The sequence below is a fragment of the Oncorhynchus mykiss genome, chromosome 16 (genome assembly GCF_057628025.1).
Source record: "Oncorhynchus mykiss isolate SJ-2025 chromosome 16, ASM5762802v1, whole genome shotgun sequence".
NCBI classification, from domain to species: Eukaryota; Metazoa; Chordata; class Actinopteri; order Salmoniformes; family Salmonidae; genus Oncorhynchus; species Oncorhynchus mykiss.
Genome location: NC_143037.1, coordinates 21,018,549 through 21,037,063, shown reverse-complemented (window position 1 = coordinate 21,037,063; position 18,515 = coordinate 21,018,549). Strand labels below are relative to the sequence as shown.

Here is an 18,515-nt window from a genome sequence, read left to right as displayed (position 1 = left end):
AGAAAAGCAAAACTTAATATTTGGTACCGAAACTTTTGTTTGCAATTACAGAGATCATACGTTTCCTGTAGTTCTTGACCAGGTTTGCACACACTGCAGCAGGGATTTTGGCCCACTCCTCCATACAGACCTTCTCCAGATCCTTCAGGTTTCGGGGCTGTCGCTGGGCAATACGGACTTTCAGCTCCCTCCAAAGATTTTCTATTGGGTTCAGGTCTGGAGACTGGCTAGGCCACTCCAGGACCTTGAGATGCTTCTTACGGAGCCACTCCTTAGTTGCCCTGGCTGTGTGTTTCAATGCTCTTACTGAGGGAAGGAGGTTGTTGGCCAAGATCTCACGATACATGGCCCCATCCATCCTTCCCTCAATACGGTACAGTCATCCTGTCCCCTTTGCAGAAAAGCATCCCTAAAGAATGATGTTTCCACTTCCATGCTTCACGGTTGGGATGGTTTTCTTGGGGTTGTACTCATCCTTCTTCTTCCTCCAAACACGGCGAATGGAGTTTAGACCAAAAAGCTCTATTTTCGTCTTGTCAGACCACATGACCTTCTCCCATTCCTCCTCTGGATCATCCAGATGGTCATTGGCAAACTTCAGACGGGCCTGGACATGCGCTGGCTTGAGCAGGGGGACCTTGCGTACGCTTCAGGATTTTAATCCATGATGGCGTAGTGTGTTACTAATGGTTTTCTTTGAGACTGTGGGCCCAGCTCTCTTCAGGTCATTGACCAGGTCCTGCCGTGTACTTCTGGGCTGATCCCTCACCTTCCTCATGATCATTGATGCCCCACGAAGGGAGATCTTGCATGGAGCCCCAGACCGAGGGTGATTGACCGTCATCTTGAACTTCTTCCATTTTCTAATAATTGCACCAACAGTTGTTGCCTTCTCATCGAGCTGCTTGCCTATTGTCCTGTAGCCCATCCCAGCCTTGTGCAGGTCTACAATTTATCGCTGATGTCCTTACACAGCTCTCTGGTCTTGGCCATTGTGGAGAGGTTGGAGTCTGTTTGATTGAGTGTGTGGACAGGTGTCTTTTATACAGGTAACGAGTTCAAACAGGTGCAGTTAATACAGTTAATGAGTGGAGAACAGGAGGGCTTCTTAAAGAAAAACTAACAGGTCTGTGAGAGCCGGAATTCTTACTGGTTGGTATGTGATCAAATACTTATGTCATGCAATAAAATGCAAATTAATTACTTAAAAATCATACAATGTGATTTTCTGGATTTTTGTTATAGATTCTGTCTCTCACAGTTGAAGTGTACCTATGATAAAAATTACAGACCTCTACATGCTTTGTAAGTAGGAAAACATACCAACAGTGTATCAAATACTTGTTCTCCCCACTGTACACACATCAAATAGGCTACATCACATGTATAAGACCCATATTAAGGGTTACCTCAGTAGTTGGATGAGCGAAAATGTCCCTTCTGCTCCTTGACTGAATTCATTCTAAATGTATAGTCTGTTGTTGTTATCCTTGTGAGGCAATCCATGTGTGCATTGGTCAGTCTGTTTCTCTGTTTTTGTTTCACAATGTTCATTGTTGAAAATGTTGCTTCACATGAATAAGTGCACACACTGCTTCAGAAGTGGATACTCTGTGTCTGACACAAGGCTCCAGAGATGGGTAACACCTGATCTTAGTTCACCTTGCAATGTGTCATGTGCCTGCAGCTCCACTATCTCACTCTCTATTCCAGCACGGTCAGGACAGAGGGCTGTGATGACTGGGGTCAGAGATGACACTATCTCACTCTCTATTCCAGCACGGTCAGGACAGAGGGCGGTGATGACTGGGGTCAGAGATGACACTGGCACATGAAAGGGGTTCTCAATGAAGTTGAAAAAACTCCTTGTACTCCATGATATTCTTGAATCTTGACTCAAACTCCAGCTTCAACTCTTCCAACACATGCACAAATACATCATAGCTAAAATGTTGCAGTATGTCTGGGTTGGATGTGGTGACTGCTCAGCTTTGGGAAATGAACAAACTGTCAAACAAACAGTGTGGTGATTTTATTTTGAAATGCTGTGACCACACACAGCATTTTGCCTGGAGTTTTAGCTTTCCCTTGGAGCTGGAGAGTCACCGTGTTCAGGTGGCAGGTGATGTCAGTTAGAAAAGAAAGCTTCAGTATCCACTGTGGATCATCCAGCTCTGGCTCGTCTCTCCCCTTGCTTGCAACAAATTCGCAGATTTAAAGGAGGAGAGAAATCTTTCCAAAAACTCTGCCACGAGACAGCCATCTCTCCTCGTTGTGAATTATCAAGTCTTCGTATTCTGTCTGGTATTCCTCCGGCAACTCGCGGAATTGCCGGTGATTTAGTGCCCTCGCAATAATAATGTTCACCCACGCACACGACTTGCTGCATCACATTCTGTAAGTCACAGTCTTTGAGTGTTTCCTGATGAATGATACAGTGAAACGTAACAAATTCGGGAATATCCTCAATCTTTCTCATCAGGCCTATGAGTCCTTTCTCCTTTCCTCGCATGTTTGGGGCACCGTAAGCGCACACAGATGCCAGATTGGACCAGTCAATATTATCAGCAAACAATGTAACAAGGACTTTCAGAATACCCTCTCCTCATTTTTGTCCCTAAAGAGGCATAGAAGTTCCTCTCTGAATGACCTCTACATGAGGGAATCGGACCCAAACCCCATAATTGGGCAATGTCACTTACATCAGTGCCTTCGTCAAGCGCAATACTAAAACACAGCGCCACGGACATGTCAGTAATCAGTTGCTTACCGATGTCCTCGTCAATGTCTTCTATCCGTCTTGTTATTGCCGAGTCTGAGAGTTGCAGTCCCTTAATTTACTTTAAAATAGCTTCATTGTTTGTGAAATCAGCATGCAATATTTAGGGCTGAGGCCAAAAAAACATTCTTTGACAATCTCTGCGTCTGTGAAGGCCTTGTTTCTCGCGAATATCCAAGCAATCTCTGCAACAGTTCTAGATCTGTCCATCATTTGTCGCTGTCCTTTGAGCTGCGCTATTTTGTTGTTTCTGATGTTGCTTTGTGGCGGATATGTTTTGTCAAAGTGGGCATGATGTGACTGGAAATGTCACTCTACATTTGCTCGTTTAAAACTATTGACTGCCTTCTGGAAAATAAGACAAAGTGAGCTGGAACCCAATGACCACTCTAACAGAACCACAGAGTTTATTGGCTAGGATAACAGTCTCTACAGCACTCCACCAATCTGGGCTTTATGGGAGAGTGGCCAGACGGAAGCCACTCCAGAGAAAAAGGCACATGACAGCACGCCTGGAGTTTCCAAAAAGACACGTGAAAGACTCTGAGATAAGACAAAATATTCTGTGGTCTGATGATACTATTGAACATTTTGGCCTGAATGCAAAGCGCTGTGTCTGGAGAAAACAAGGCACAGCTCATCACCCGTCTAACACCATCCCTACTGTGAAGCATGGAGGTGGCAGCATCATGCTATTGGGATTATTCAGCGGCATGGACTGGGAGACTGGTAAGGATAGAGGGAACAATGGATGCCAAATACAGGGAAATCCTTGATGAGAACCTGCTTCAGAGTCCAAACGACCTTAGACTGGGAAAAATATTTATGTTCCAACAGGACAATGACCCCCAAGCATACAGCCAAAGCAATGCTGGATTGGCATCAGAACAAGAATGTGAAAGTCCTTGAGTGGCCCAGCCAATCAAACTGAGACAAAAAATTAAAAAAATTCTGCATTAGTCTCGCAGGGTTCATCTCTATTCTCATCTCAAGCCAAGAGTTTGTTCAGTAAAGGTCATCTGGCTATTTCACTAGCCATCTCGTGTCTGGGCATATGGAGGTCCAGGCTGTTACTGTAGACCATTTTAATATAATAATACAGTTTTTGCAATTTAGCAGAAATGTTGGTGTGTGTGTGTGGTTCACGCAGTTTCTTCTGTCTGTTAGTGTGGACTATTCTGGACCTTAAATGGTATGCTTTTGTCTGTTAGGGCATTCTGGGCTTTAAAGGGGATGTCTTATCTGTAAGGGTTAGCGAAGTAGACGACCTCTGCGCTGATTGCTGCTAGAGGTCATTTTTCAGTTCACAGCAAAGGAAACATTGCAGAAAATACCAAATGGCTGCGTGTGGTGATCTCTAGAGTCTAGAACAGTGTTACTCGCTATTTCTTATAAGGGGGCCACTTTTGGGTTGAGATAATCATTCAGAGGGCCGCACAGATCTTTAATTTGTCACATTGTATGATTTTTAAGTAATTAATTTGCATTTTATTGCATGACATACAGTGGGGCAAAAAAGTATTTAGTCAGCCACCAATTGTGCAAGTTCTCCCACTTAAAAAGATGAGAGAGGCCTGTAATTTTCATCATAGGTACATTTCAACTATGACAGACAAAATGCGATTTTTTTCTCTAGAAAATCACATTGTAGGATTTTTAATGAATTTATTTGCAAATTATGGTGGAAAATAAGTATTTGGTCAATAACAAAAGTTTATCTCAATACTTTGTTATGTACCCTCTGTTGGCAATGACAGAGGTCAAACGTTTCTGTAAGTCTTCACAAGGTTTTCACACACTGTTGCTGGTATTTTGGCCCATTCCTCCATGCAGATCTCCTCTAGATCAGTGATGTTTTGGGGCTGTTGCTGGGCTACATGGACTTTCAACTCCCTCCAAAGATTTTCTATGGGGTTGAGATCTGGAGACTGGCTAGGCCACTACAGGACCTTGAAATGCTTCTTACGAAGCCAGTCCTTCGTTGCCCGGGCGGTGTGTTTGGGGTCATTGTCATGCTGAAAGACCCAGCCACGTTTCATCTTCAATGCCCTTGCTGATGGAAGGAAGTTTTCACTCAAAATCTCACGATACATGGCCCCATTCATTCTTTCCTTTACACGGATCAGTTGTCCTGGTCCCTTTGCAGAAAAACAGCCCCAAAGCATGATGTTTCCACCCCCATGCTTCACAGTAGGTATGGTGTTCTTTGGATGCAACTCAGCATTCTTTGTCCTCCCAACACGACAAGTTGAGTTTTTACCAAAAAGTTATATTTTGGTTTCATCTGACCACATGACATTCTCCCAATCTTCTTCTGGATCATCCAAATACTCTCTAGCAAACTTCAGATGGGCCTGGACATGTACTGGCTTAAGCAGGGGGACACGTCTGGCACTGCAGGTTTTGAGTCCCTGGCGGCGTAGTGTGTTACTGATGGTAGGCTTTGTTACTTTGGTCCCAGCTCTCTGCAGGTCATTCACTAGGTCCCCCTGTGTGGTTCTGGGATTTTTGCTCACCGTTCTTGTGATCATTTTGACCCCACGGGGTGAGATCTTGCGTGGAGCCCCAGATAGAGGGAGATTATCAGTGGTCTTGTATGTCTTCCATTTCCTAATAATTGCTCCCACAGTTGATTTCTTCAAACCAAGCTGCTTACCTATTGCAGATTCAGTCTTCCCAGCCTGGTGCAGGTCTACAATTTTGTTTCTGGTGTCCTTTGACAGCTCTTTGGTCTTGGCCATAGTGGAGTTTGGAGTGTGACTGTTTGAGGTTGGGGACAGGTGTCTTTTATACTGATAACAAGTTCAAACAGGTGCCATTAATACAGGTAACGAGTGGAGGACAGAGGAGCCTCTTAAAGAATAAGTTACAGGTCTGTGAGAGCCAGAAATCTTGCTTGTTTGTAGGTGACCAAATACTTATTTCCCACCCTAATTTGCAAATAAATTCATAAAAAATCCTACAATGTGATTTTCTGGATTTTTTCTTTCTCATTTTGTCTGTCATAGTTGAAGTGTACCTATGATGAAAATTACAGGCCTCTCATCTTTTTAAGTGGGAGAACTTGCACAATTGGTGGCTGGCTAGATACTTTTTTGCCCCACTGTAAGTATTTGATACATCAGAAAAGCAAAACTTAATATTTGGTACCGAAACTTTTGTTTGCAATTACAGAGATCATACGTTTCCTGTAGTTCTTGACCAGGTTTGCACACACTGCAGCAGGGATTTTGGCCCACTCCTCCATACAGACCTTCTCCAGATCCTTCAGGTTTCGGGGCTGTCGCTGGGCAATACGGACTTTCAGCTCCCTCCAAAGATTTTCTATTGGGTTCAGGTCTGGAGACTGGCTAGGCCACTCCAGGACCTTGAGATGCTTCTTACGGAGCCACTCCTTAGTTGCCCTGGCTGTGTGTTTCAATGCTCTTACTGAGGGAAGGAGGTTGTTGGCCAAGATCTCACGATACATGGCCCCATCCATCCTTCCCTCAATACGGTACAGTCATCCTGTCCCCTTTGCAGAAAAGCATCCCTAAAGAATGATGTTTCCACTTCCATGCTTCACGGTTGGGATGGTTTTCTTGGGGTTGTACTCATCCTTCTTCTTCCTCCAAACACGGCGAATGGAGTTTAGACCAAAAAGCTCTATTTTCGTCTTGTCAGACCACATGACCTTCTCCCATTCCTCCTCTGGATCATCCAGATGGTCATTGGCAAACTTCAGACGGGCCTGGACATGCGCTGGCTTGAGCAGGGGGACCTTGCGTACGCTTCAGGATTTTAATCCATGATGGCGTAGTGTGTTACTAATGGTTTTCTTTGAGACTGTGGGCCCAGCTCTCTTCAGGTCATTGACCAGGTCCTGCCGTGTACTTCTGGGCTGATCCCTCACCTTCCTCATGATCATTGATGCCCCACGAAGGGAGATCTTGCATGGAGCCCCAGACCGAGGGTGATTGACCGTCATCTTGAACTTCTTCCATTTTCTAATAATTGCACCAACAGTTGTTGCCTTCTCATCGAGCTGCTTGCCTATTGTCCTGTAGCCCATCCCAGCCTTGTGCAGGTCTACAATTTATCGCTGATGTCCTTACACAGCTCTCTGGTCTTGGCCATTGTGGAGAGGTTGGAGTCTGTTTGATTGAGTGTGTGGACAGGTGTCTTTTATACAGGTAACGAGTTCAAACAGGTGCAGTTAATACAGTTAATGAGTGGAGAACAGGAGGGCTTCTTAAAGAAAAACTAACAGGTCTGTGAGAGCCGGAATTCTTACTGGTTGGTATGTGATCAAATACTTATGTCATGCAATAAAATGCAAATTAATTACTTAAAAATCATACAATGTGATTTTCTGGATTTTTGTTATAGATTCTGTCTCTCACAGTTGAAGTGTACCTATGATAAAAATTACAGACCTCTACATGCTTTGTAAGTAGGAAAACATACCAACAGTGTATCAAATACTTGTTCTCCCCACTGTACACACATCAAATAGGCTACATCACATGTATAAGACCCATATTAAGGGTTACCTCAGTAGTTGGATGAGCGAAAATGTCCCTTCTGCTCCTTGACTGAATTCATTCTAAATGTATAGTCTGTTGTTGTTATCCTTGTGAGGCAATCCATGTGTGCATTGGTCAGTCTGTTTCTCTGTTTTTGTTTCACAATGTTCATTGTTGAAAATGTTGCTTCACATGAATAAGTGCACACACTGCTTCAGAAGTGGATACTCTGTGTCTGACACAAGGCTCCAGAGATGGGTAACACCTGATCTTAGTTCACCTTGCAATGTGTCATGTGCCTGCAGCTCCACTATCTCACTCTCTATTCCAGCACGGTCAGGACAGAGGGCTGTGATGACTGGGGTCAGAGATGACACTATCTCACTCTCTATTCCAGCACGGTCAGGACAGAGGGCGGTGATGACTGGGGTCAGAGATGACACTGGCACATGAAAGGGGTTCTCAATGAAGTTGAAAAAACTCCTTGTACTCCATGATATTCTTGAATCTTGACTCAAACTCCAGCTTCAACTCTTCCAACACATGCACAAATACATCATAGCTAAAATGTTGCAGTATGTCTGGGTTGGATGTGGTGACTGCTCAACTTTGGGAAATGAACAAACTGTCAAACAAACAGTGTGGTGATTTTATTTTGAAATGCTGTGACCACACACAGCATTTTGCCTGGAGTTTTAGCTTTCCCTTGGAGCTGGAGAGTCACCGTGTTCAGGTGGCAGGTGATGTCAGTTAGAAAAGAAAGCTTCAGTATCCACTGTGGATCATCCAGCTCTGGCTCGTCTCTCCCCTTGCTTGCAACAAATTCGCAGATTTAAAGGAGGAGAGAAATCTTTCCAAAAACTCTGCCACGAGACAGCCATCTCTCCTCGTTGTGAATTATCAAGTCTTCGTATTCTGTCTGGTATTCCTCCGGCAACTCGCGGAATTGCCGGTGATTTAGTGCCCTCGCAATAATAATGTTCACCCACGCACACGACTTGCTGCATCACATTCTGTAAGTCACAGTCTTTGAGTGTTTCCTGATGAATGATACAGTGAAACGTAACAAATTCGGGAATATCCTCAATCTTTCTCATCAGGCCTATGAGTCCTTTCTCCTTTCCTCGCATGTTTGGGGCACCGTAAGCGCACACAGATGCCAGATTGGACCAGTCAATATTATCAGCAAACAATGTAACAAGGACTTTCAGAATACCCTCTCCTCATTTTTGTCCCTAAAGAGGCATAGAAGTTCCTCTCTGAATGACCTCTACATGAGGGAATCGGACCCAAACCCCATAATTGGGCAATGTCACTTACATCAGTGCCTTCGTCAAGCGCAATACTAAAACACAGCGCCACGGACATGTCAGTAATCAGTTGCTTACCGATGTCCTCGTCAATGTCTTCTATCCGTCTTGTTATTGCCGAGTCTGAGAGTTGCAGTCCCTTAATTTACTTTAAAATAGCTTCATTGTTTGTGAAATCAGCATGCAATATTTAGGGCTGAGGCCAAAAAAACATTCTTTGACAATCTCTGCGTCTGTGAAGGCCTTGTTTCTCGCGAATATCCAAGCAATCTCTGCAACAGTGCTAGATCTGTCCATCATTTGTCGCTGTCCTTTGAGCTGCGCTATTTTGTTGTTTCTGATGTTGCTTTGTGGCGGATATGTTTTGTCAAAGTGGGCATGATGTGACTGGAAATGTCACTCTACATTTGCTCGTTTAAAACTATTGACTGCCTTCTGGAAAATAAGACAAAGTGAGCTGGTCCCATCATGCAGTTAAAAAAAATACTTGTCTGTCCATTTCTCTTGGAACTTTCGGTCGATTTCCTTCTCTTAGCCATCGAAGCCACATTAGCTATGTTAGCTACGTTAGCTACCTGCCGCCATCTTCCTCATTTTCCTGGTTCTCCGGTGGTTGTTCGTTCATAGCTGTCATGTTGTTTTCCAGCTCTTCCCCCTCATTTTCATTGTCAATAGATTTACTTGTTTTCTTTTTTACAATAAATCGATCCATGTCGCCAGACTGCAAAATTAGCTAGTAGCAAACTGATATGTGTCGGTCCCTGTAGCTGAGCAGTTGCGTTTTATTTTGGCAAACGTTCCAGTTCGGCCTTACTGTTCAACAGCTGTGCTATACCGCCATCTGTCTGCCGTCCAGGGAACAATAGATATATTCAATGAAGTGATTCAGGCCTGCATTAAACACATTGAATTGAAATTGTACCATTGTTATGTACTATGAATGGAAAATAGGAAAATCACTGCGAGCAGCAAATTAAGGGCTTGCGAGGTGCTAAGAATGACATGAATTGGGAATGATAAACTGGAATAGATCTCTCACTGCAATCCGCTCACCCATTTTAATGGCAGTCATACTGTATTATTTAACTAACATACCTTTATTTAAGTGTTTTGATCGTAGTCGATACAGTTGAAGTCGGAAATTTACATACAATGAGGTTGGAGTCATTTAAAACTTGTTTTTCAAGTTTATAACAGATAAATAAAATAATAAAACCACTCCACAAATTTCTTGTTAACAAACTATAGTTTTGGCAAGTCGGTTAGGACATCTACTTTGCGCATGACACAAGTCATTTTTCAAACAATTGTTCACAGACAGATTATTTCACTTATAATTCACTGTATCACAATTCCAGTGGGTCAGAAGTTTACGTACACTAAGTTGACTGTGCCTTTAAACAGCTTGGAAAATTCCAGAAAATGTCATGGCTTTAGAAGCTTCTGATAGGCTAATTGACATATTTTGAGTCAATTGGAGGTGTACCTGTGGATGTATTTCAAGGCCTACCTTCAAACTCAGTGCCTCTTTGCTTGACATCATGGGAAAATAAAAATTAAAAAAAAGTCTGGTTAATCCTTGGGAGCAATTTCCAAATGCCTGAAGGTACTACGTTCATCTGTACGAACAATAGTACGCAAGTATAAACACCATGGGACCACGCAGCCGTCATACCGCTCAGGAAAGAGACGCGTTCTGCCTCCTAGAGATGAATGTACTTTGGTGCGAAAAGTGCAAATCAATCCCAGAACAACAGCAAAGGACCTTGTGAAGATGCTGGAGGAAACAGGCACAAAAGTATCTATATCCACAGTAAAACGAGTCATATATCGACATAACCTATAAGGCCGCTCAGCAAGGAAGAAGCCACTGCTCCAAAACCGCAATAAAAAAGCCAGACTACAGTTTGCAACTGCACATGGGCACAAAGATCGTACACTTTGGAGAAATGTCCTCTGGTCTGATGAAACAAAAATAGAACTGTTTGGCCATAATGACCATCGTTATGTTTGGAGGAAAAGGGGGGAGGCTTGCAAGCCGAAAAACACCATCCTAATCGTGAAGCATGGGGGTGGCAGCATCATGTTGTGGGGGTGCTTTGCTGCAGGAGGGACTGGCGCACTTCACCAAATAGATGGCAACATAAGCGAGTAAAATTATGTGGATATTGAAGCAACATCTCAAGACATCAGTCAGGAAGTTAACGCTTGGTCGCAAATGGGTCTTCCAAATGGACAATAACCCCAAGCATACTTTCAAAGTTGTGGCAAAATGGCTTAAGGACAACAAAGTCAAGGTATTGGAGTGGCCATCACAAAGCCCTGACCTCCATCCTATCAAAAATTTGTGGGCAGATCTGAAACTTGACTCAGTTACACCAGCTCTGTCAGGAGGAATGAACCAAAATTCACCCAACTTATTGTGGAAAGCTTGTGGAAGGATACCCAAGTCAAACCATTTAAAGGCAATGCTACCAAATACTAATTGAGTGTATGTAAACTTCTGACCCACTGGGAATGTGATGAAAGAAATTAAAGCTGAAATAAATCATTCTCTCTCGTATTATTCTGACATTTCACATTCTTAAAATAAATTGGTGATCCTAACTGACCAAAGACAGGGAATTGTTACTTGGATTAAATGTCAGAAATTGTGGAAAACTGAGTTTAAATGTATTTGGCTAAGGTGTATGTAGACTTCCGACTTCAAATGTACATGTGTGTATGGATCATTTGAGTGTGCAGACTCTATTCAGTTATTTTAATGATCTACACTGGCTCAATAAAGCAAGGGACATAAGGATCTCACACCAGTGAAATCCGTATATATCCACGGTGCCACTCTTTTATAGCTGCCGAAGACAGAGTGGGATCAGAGAGCAGTATGGGAGCACAGTATGGCATGTGGCCTTAACATTTACGCTGAGTCGTGAGGAAAGAGACCCGGTGGAGACGCTCTGCCTCCCTCATGCAGCGCCGCAGCTGCTCTCTGGGAGAGATAGAAAACACAATGGCCCTTTTATAGTGTCACTGCCGGACTGTGTGTACGGGGGCACACACACATACGCAAATGAGTGCACAGACACACATAGACAGACGCTCACACAAAAACCTATACACATGCAAACGTAGCTCGGTCACACACTTATGCACACACACATTCATCCAAACCCAGACTCACACATAACCCTCCATCAACACACTCACAAAGCACTTTGCAGGTTCCCATTTCCTGGTTCTCATTTAGAACTTTAGACTGCAGCTGATGCATCTCTTCCCCTCATCACATTCTGGGCCTCTTAATCATGCTCTGCAAAGGAAATGAGCAGCGTCTTTGGTTCGGGATGTTTTTGTCTTAGTAGAGGCTGAGTAATGCGATTAGACTTGATGTTCCCCGTGGAGCCCTAGGTGGCTGCAACTAGCATGCTAGAGCTGAAGGAGAACAAACATTCATTATGATTGATGGATCAGGAGCGGGGATCCAGTCTAGTCAATCTGTTTCTAACTTTCAAAGGCTATTTGGGCAATTGAACCAAACTTGTTCAAAGCAGTTTTTTTTATATCAACAAATGAGCAACATAGATATACACTGCACTGTACAGTTTTCACTCCTAGGCAGAAGACATGCTGCGACTTACAGTATGTCTATATATCTCTCTAATCGTGACTGATAAATTAGTATCTTCTTATGGAAGATACTTAGCGAGGCACACTTTTATCATTTGGCCTTGTTTAGTCCCAGCATGGCTCCTGAGAGGCGTCAGACCCTGGTTTGATCCTTGACTGTATCACAATCGGCTGTGATCGGGAGTCCCATAGGGCGGCGCACAATTGGCCCAGCATCGTCTGGGTTAGGGGAGGCCGGGGTAGGCCACCTTCCGGTCGCGGCCGGTTACGACAGAGCCTGGGCGCGAACCCAGAGTCTCTGATGGCACAGCTGGCGCTGCAATACATCTCTGTGTGAAGTACACACTGTTGAGGTTTGTGTGTGTGTTGATACTCATGCACAATAGACGACATCTCCATGTGAGATCAGCCTTGCCTTATCAATAACCCTATCTGTGTGTACAGTACAAGTAAACACACAGCACGTACAAACAGTCACACATAATGGCAATGGTAGAGATGTATACATTTGTTCGTTTTTTAGGTTAGCCTTGCATTCCGAATAAGCTTATCTATTGTGTCAAAGAGTGTAATGAAGTGTTGATGCATTATACGACCACAATGTCCTCCAATGGTCAGTCCGCCCTATTGCAAAGTCCTACCAAACATCTCGGTGACAAATTTTTCAGGGTTCAGCAACTGGAGACGACAACCAACATTCCAACAGCTAGCCCAGAGCCACTACAAGCCAAATATATTTACTGGGCACAACTAAAGTAATCCCTTTTTCTTCCTTCACGCTATCGATTGTATGGAAATGCATTTCTATTGGAAAAGGCACTTGAATATAATCTGGATTATATTATTATCATTATATTATATCCACCACTGTCTTTACCATTTCTGTGTCAGCTGTTTCTACCCCTACATCCAACTCGTGTACTGTCAAGGTCAATATTGTCTGCATGAGTTCCTAGAAGATTGGCGACCCTTAAACCCAATCTAAGACACATGGCTAACTTCCCAGAGGGACTCTATGTCAAATATGTTTACCAGGCACCAAAGGAGGCTGGTGGGAGGAGCTATAGGAGGACGGGCTCATTGTAATGGCTGGAATGGAATCAATGGAACAGTATCAAACACATCAAACATATAGAAACCATGTTTGATTCCATTCTATGAATTCCATTTCAGCCATTACACAGAGCCTGTCTTCCTATAGCTCCTCCCACCAGCCTCCACTACCAGGCACACAACCCAATCCCCTTCTACTCCCCTGCCACTGCATTGATTGTATGCAAATGAAGATGTACTCGAACCTGTCGGTTGTGCACTGAGTGGACAAAACATTAGGAACACCTTCCCAATATTGAGTTGCACCCCCTTTTGTCCTCAGAACAGCCTCAATTTGGATTTTACAAGGTGTCGAAAGCATCCACAGGGATGCTGCCCCATGTTGACTCCAATGTTTCCTACAGTATCAAGTTGGCTGTATGTCGTTTGGGTGGTGGACCTTTCTTGATACACACGGAAATCTGTTGAGCGTGAAAAACCCAGCAGCGTTGCAGTTCTTGACAGACTCAAACAGGTGCGTCTGGCACCTACTACCATACCCTATTCAAAGGCACTTAAATAATTTGTCTTACTCATTCACACTCTGAATAGCACACATACACAATCCATGTCTCAATCCATGTCTCCTCCCCTTCATCTACACTGATTCAAGTGGATTTAACATGTGACATCAATAAGGGATCATAGCTCTCACCTCAGTGTAGTCATTCACTTGCACATAGGCAAACACACACACACACACACACACACACACACACACACACACACACACGCGCGCACACACACACACACACACACACACACACACACACACACATACACACACACTAAGTCAAAGTTGTCACGTGTGTGTGTTTGATCGCCAATAAGCTTGCTGTATTTAGCATTAAACTCTCCTAGTCTTTACTGTCTCAGACATGACATAATGTTACATAATGTTATGTTTGTGTGTTCTCTTCTGTCCCCAGTGTGCCCCACAGCGTCAAGGCGAGCCTGTCTCTGTCTCCGTCGGGGCCGGGCCAGGTGGGCAGCGGCAGGGGCTCTCCCACCTCCAAGGTGGGCTACTGCGGTGGTGGCGGTGTGCCTGTGGAGGACATGCAGGCTCTGGCCATAACCTCCCTGTCGGCTGCAGATGTGGCCAAACACTACGAGCACATTCGCAAGCTGGGCAAGGGCACCTACGGCAAGGTGGACCTGGTGGCACACCGCACACAGGGTGAGTCAGAGGGCATGCATGGGTGTGGTGAAGGGACTTTGTTGGGAGCAAAGGTTTCAATAGAGTTTACAAGGTCATACCACAACAGAACCAGAGAGACAGATGGTGCAATAGAATGTAGGCTAAATCAAGAGTTCAATTAAACGGGGCACTACAGTGACAGGGTGTTTGTGAGGTCAAAGGTCACAATAGTGTAAGACTTCAGGGTGAAAAGGCTCTTTAGGTTGAGAGTTCATTAAAAGGTTACATGCCATTAAGGTGAAGAGGGCACTAGACTGGGTAAAAGTGCAGTGGGAGCTTTCTAAGATGCTCTGATTGCACAGCTGTGTGCTTAGTCAACAGCTGAGGGTGTGTTTCAGAGCACAGAGGCAGCTGGTACAGAGAGGGGAGTGGAGAAGGTTTCAGATACACAGAATCAGATTGCACAGGCATATTTAGTTAAATTCACTTAATAAATGTCAGTTTAGTTTATACGTCTGCATTGACTCTAAAATATCGCTCTGATACTGTACAGTATTTTGATACAGTCTGTCTGTCTTCTGAAGTGTTGCCAAACAACTTTTCCCATGGGACATTAAAGTATTCATTCATTCATTCATTCATTCTGTTCTTCTCTGTGTGAACATATCAGGCACCAAAATGGCTCTGAAGTTTGTGACAAAGAGCAAGACGAAGCTGAAGAGCTTCCTGAGGGAGTACAGCCTGACGGGCACACTGAGCTGCAGCCCCTTCATCATCAAAGTCCTGGATGTACTCTTCGAGACTGAGGATAGCTACGTCTTCGGACAGGAGTACGCCCCCGCGGGAGACCTGTTCGACATCATTCCCCCCCAGGTACTGTACTGGTTCATGCTTATCATCTGCCCACCAATCCCTGTTCTCCCCCACCTTAGCCAATCAAGCGCAGTGTTTCAAAGCAATGTGGTTTTAACAAGCCCTTCTGGGATTGGCGCCTTGTCTAAGTCCCTACTCAGATTTGAGCTGCATGCTCCTTTTAGTGTGTACCGTAAGGCTTCCATTCCAGTGCTTTTCAGTGGAGGGCTACCTTTGACTCAAAGGTTCTTACTCTAGGTTGTTAAATATGAGTGCAAATATAATGCTTAACAAAACCTATTTGGTCCCACTTTACTCCCTCTATACCTCTATTCTGTTTCTCATCTATCTCATTTAATTTATTGCACTTGGTTTTCCTCCCCTCCACTGTACACTAAAACAAATCTGTTCACCCCTTTCTTTTTCTTCCCTCCTTCCTCCTTTCCTATCCTCCTCCCTGTAGGTTGGTCTTCCGGAGGAGATGGTGAAGCGCTGTATGCAGCAGCTGGGTCTGGCTCTGGACTTCATGCACAGCAAGAATCTGGTGCACCGTGACGTCAAGCCCGAGAACGTGCTCCTCTTCGACCGTGAGTGCAGACGCATCAAGCTGGCTGACTTCGGCATGACACGGCGCGTGGGCTGTCGCGTGAAGCGTGTGAGCGGCACCATCCCGTACACGGCGCCAGAGGTGTGCCGTGCCAGTCGTGCAGAAGGCTTCCTGGTGACCACCAGTCTAGACGTGTGGGCCTTCGGTGTGCTCGTCTTCTGCATGCTGACGGGTAACTTCCCTTGGGAGGCAGCGCTGCCCGCCGATGCCTTCTACGAGGAATTCCGCCGCTGGCAGCGAGCAGGGTGCCCCACGGTGGCCTACCCGTCCCAGTGGCGCCGCTTCACTGATGACGCCCTACGCATGTTCCAGCGGCTGCTCGCCGCCGAGCCAGAGAAGCGCTGCGGCGTGAAGGACGTCTTCTGCTTTGTCAAGTACGAACTGGTCAGCGAGCTCCGACGCCGCGCCTCCTGCCGGGCCAAGAGAGGCGAGAGGTCCAGTTCGTCTGGCGTATGCTCCGCAAGCTGTACCTCCAACTCCTCTTCGTCTTCCTCCTCATCACGCTCCCACAGACACCCAGAGCCCTCCACCCCCCCTGGGACGACCTCACTCCTGCGCCCAGCGCCCCTGAAGAGGAGTGTCCTCTCTGACACCCATTCCCCTCTGGAGGAGTCTCCTGGCCAGCACCACTCTTCTCCGGGCCGGGAGAAGACCAAGAGCCAGATGGTGATGGCTACTGCCATAGAGATCTGTGTCTGAGAATGAGGGGATGAGCAGCAGTGTTTGTGGCTATTGCCACAGCGATCGGAAGCTGTGCAAAGTAATAGAGACTGCCATTGAGACTGGAGTGAAAGGATGACGCATTACAACGCTGCCGAGAAGAACCCCAATGTCAAAATCCTGACTGTGCCACAGAAATTGGTATCATCACTCACAACAGCGTACTATAGGACGAGTCATCACTAGAGCATGCGTTTGTCATTTTGATTTGTGACCTAAGAGTTGGAGAAGCAACATTCAAGAGTCCACTGACTGTCACCGTTTCTCACAGCAACTCGTTCTGCTGTTCAGCCATTTTGCTTCTGAGCCCACACAGTAAGACTGCTAATGATGCTAACGAAAGAAACAACGCTAGCCGTTTCTAAACAAGGAGTTTGGTAAAAACACGCAATGCTCTGATGTCACATCTATTCTCTCCTTTCTCCCTCCTTTCTCAATGTTTTTTCTTTCTTCCTCCACTTCTGTCTCTCAATGAATACATTTAACCTGGGGAGGCCAAAACGTTAGCTGGTCAGGTGACTTTCTTTAGAAAACTAGCTGATCTGAGGGCCAGTAATCCAATAGGGAAAACTGATCTTCTAGCTGACATATCGCTGAACCAATGGGATCTCACAGATTTTATGAACATTTCTAAAATGTGAAAATGGCTTTGGACAATAGGGGAGAAGGATCGTTTTTCAAAAGAAGAATTTATGTGAAAGTGACTCTCTAATGGAGCAGTTACTATGACGACAGGACATTGCTCATCTAGACTGTCTGAACTGAGATAGGACCTTGCTGTCAGACATCGGGAGATTCTAATTTGGGTAAAAGTTCGTCCTCTCCTCGACTCCTCCGTCCTCTCTCCATGATCCGAAAACCGATAAGTGTTCGAGTGGTGGAGGAGAGTGTCAATTCGTTAGTAGGCGAACGAAGGAGCCTGCTCACCTCCTCGATTACCTACTTCTGCAGAGGAAGCACAGGAGTATCCTCGTGGTGGCAAGCGCCAAAGTATTTTAATACCTGCCCCTTTGAATCAGCTGTTGTTTTCTTGAAGGTGAAAAGCATGCAAACATTTAAAAACGACATGCTACTTATCCTTGTATCTATAAAATGTCTTGCACAACTATCTAAATTCATTTTTTATCACTTCAAACATTTATTTTGGGGATTCCACCCATGGATATATAACATATGATTCCACCCTTGTAAACATAATTTTCCTAATATTGCGCGAGTGGAGAAAGAGTCTTGTTTCATATATAGTAAGCGAGAGAGGGAGGACGCAGGAGAGAGGACACAGGAGTTGAGCAAATCCAAATGAGATTCCCCCATTATCTCAGGACATCTTAGCGGGTCACTTCCTGTCTCACAATGACTTCCTTATTAGGGTTACAAGTGATTTCCTCTGGTAGACAAACAGTTTAAAAGGACACATTTCATACAGTAACAGTGTGCTCATTGGTTCATACAGGCACAGGTATCTTCAGGTGTGAAAATAAATGATTTATTATATTGACATTCAAATGCTTGGAAGCTGTTATAGAATAGAGTCCAGCGATTGCTTATTTTATACCCGCTATTTGTGTGTGTGTGGGACTGTGGGTGTGTATGTATATGGGTGCATATGTGTGTGTTTGAACAACTAAATCACACGCTCTTTGTAATGGGGGAGAAATGTTAAAAGGAAAAATAGACTTTATACTGTAAATATTTCATATGTGAAGTGGTACACTGTATTAGCGTCAGGTAGTTCAACCATGTAGCTTTACTAATTTAGTTTTACTACTGGGAGGGGATACAGGATTTTATGTTCTTTTTAGAGCAATGCACTGTATGTAGCAAAGGAATATGGCAAAGTATGTACAGTATAGGAAAGCTATAAAAAGATAATGCTCTGTAGTGG

General features: G+C 44.6%; 2 protein-coding genes across 2 annotated transcripts in view; one reads left to right on the top strand and one right to left on the bottom strand.

Moving 5' to 3' along the window:
• The window catches only part of sbk1 (SH3 domain binding kinase 1), a 29,710-nt gene extending 11,580 nt beyond the window's left edge, over nucleotides 1-18,130 (top strand). Inside the window, exons 2-4 of the mRNA XM_021565186.3 lie at nucleotides 14,243-14,490; nucleotides 15,122-15,324; nucleotides 15,767-18,130. Coding sequence (XP_021420861.3) covers nucleotides 14,243-14,490; nucleotides 15,122-15,324; nucleotides 15,767-16,609 — 1,294 coding nt within the window. The 3' untranslated portion in view covers nucleotides 16,610-18,130. The remainder of the gene's footprint in view (nucleotides 1-14,242; nucleotides 14,491-15,121; nucleotides 15,325-15,766) is intronic.
• Nucleotides 1-18,515, bottom strand: part of LOC110491616 (retinol dehydrogenase 13) — a 54,843-nt gene that overhangs the window by 23,034 nt on the left and 13,294 nt on the right. The window lies entirely within an intron of this gene.